The sequence below is a fragment of the Galeopterus variegatus genome, unplaced genomic scaffold (assembly GCF_000696425.1).
Source record: "Galeopterus variegatus unplaced genomic scaffold, G_variegatus-3.0.2 Scaffold11123, whole genome shotgun sequence".
Lineage (NCBI taxonomy): Eukaryota > Metazoa > Chordata > Mammalia > Dermoptera > Cynocephalidae > Galeopterus > Galeopterus variegatus.
The window spans coordinates 41,462-43,111 of record NW_007737234.1 but is presented as its reverse complement, the minus strand read 5'-3'; the positions used below and the strand labels follow the sequence as shown (position 1 = coordinate 43,111).

Genomic DNA, 1,650 nt, shown 5'->3' with positions numbered 1-1,650 from the left:
ATAAGTGAGTAAAACGAAAAACAGCTTTAATGCCTCAATTATATTTCCTATTGTCCCAATTATATTGAGATGAATCGGGGAGGTTGCAAAAACATCAGTCAAAAGTCTCTTGAACATAGTGGACTCAAATTTCAGAAGTTGCAAAAATACAATCAGTCCTACCATATGAGGGTACTTCAAAAAGTTCATGGAAAATTAGAATTAAATGTTAATGCAAATCTTTCCTCAAACTTTTTGAAGACCCCTAGTAGTTATAGCATAGCAATATGAATTACAGTATCCATCCCAATTCTTCTGAACCTTACCTGATAAAGCTGAAGTCATCAAGTATGCATCAAGGCAGGGGAGAATGTCTTTGTAATAAGGCTGAATTACATGTTTGTGGATGTAAACTGACCATTCTTCTAGGGCATGCAAGCCTGCTTCTGCCAACGGGGTATAGCTTAGGCCCAGTTTGAAAGCCATCTATATGTTAATACAAACAAGGTAAACTGAAACACAGGAAATTTAAGATTTAAAGAAAAAAAACAACAATTAATTGTGGTTTATAATTAACGCCTTCCTATTGCTAGAACACCAGACACTGCTGGAGTTAAGTGGGTGCAGTCGAGGTAATCATAAGCAGCGCCAGTCTATATGGATGCTGACTTTCACCACACACAAGGTTTAATTCTCACATCATACAATAGCCAAGAGATGGAACCAGCCCAAATGTACAATAGCCAAGAGACCAGTCTATATGGATGCTGACTTTCACCACACACAAGGTTTAATTCTCACATCATACAATAGCCAAGAGATGGAACCAGCCCAAATGTCCATCATCGGATGAGTGGATATGGAAAATGTGGTATATCTACACAATGGAATACTACTCTGCTATAAAAAAGAATGAAATACTGCCACTTTCAACAACATGGATGGACTTTGAGAGAATTATATTAAGTGAAACAAGTCAGACACAGAAAGAGAAATATCACATGTTCTCACTTATTGGTGGGAGATAAAAATAAATAAATAAATACACATATACACACACACAAAAAAAACCGGGGGGAGAAGACACAACAATTACAATTCCTTGAAGTTGACATGACAAGCATACAGAAAGGACATTGTTGGGTGGGAGGGGGGAGCGGGAGGAGGGAGGGAGGTTTCGGTAATGGGCCACAATAATCAACCACATTGTATATCGACAAAATAAAATTTTAAAATAAATAAATAAATAAATAAAATTCTCACATCAACCTGCAGGGGAAGCTCAGAGAGGCCAAGCCAAGTGTACCCAGTCCCAAAGCTAATAAGTGGCAGAAGCAGAACCTGACCAGGTATGCCTCCTGGAGAGGCACCTGCTGCTACTACAGGGCAAGACCTTAGTATTTCCATGTTCTTTAGGAAACACAACACTGATGAAGAGAGATTTGCTCGAGAAGATGCATCTACCTGCAAGGCAGGAACGCAGGCTCTGACATCAAGTTCAATGATGTCATGTGGCAGGGACAGAACAAAGTTCAAACAGGAGGCCAAAAGTTCATCTTTGTATTGCTTCATTTTAACTGATACCTTAACAATAAAGAAGACAGTGCTGTGTGACTCAACAGAACCTACAATTTGAAAATCAATTAAAAAATACTTACCCTATTCTTAAAT

General features: G+C 38.4%; 1 protein-coding gene across 1 annotated transcript in view; it reads right to left on the bottom strand.

Moving 5' to 3' along the window:
• Nucleotides 1-275: 275 nt before the first annotated feature.
• Nucleotides 276-1,650, bottom strand: part of LOC103610425 (DNA-dependent protein kinase catalytic subunit-like) — a gene marked incomplete at both ends in the record, with an annotated part of 38,675 nt that continues 37,300 nt past the window's right edge. Inside the window, one exon of the mRNA XM_008594596.1 lies at nucleotides 276-465. Within this exon, the coding sequence (XP_008592818.1) occupies nucleotides 276-465 (190 nt within the window). The remainder of the gene's footprint in view (nucleotides 466-1,650) is intronic.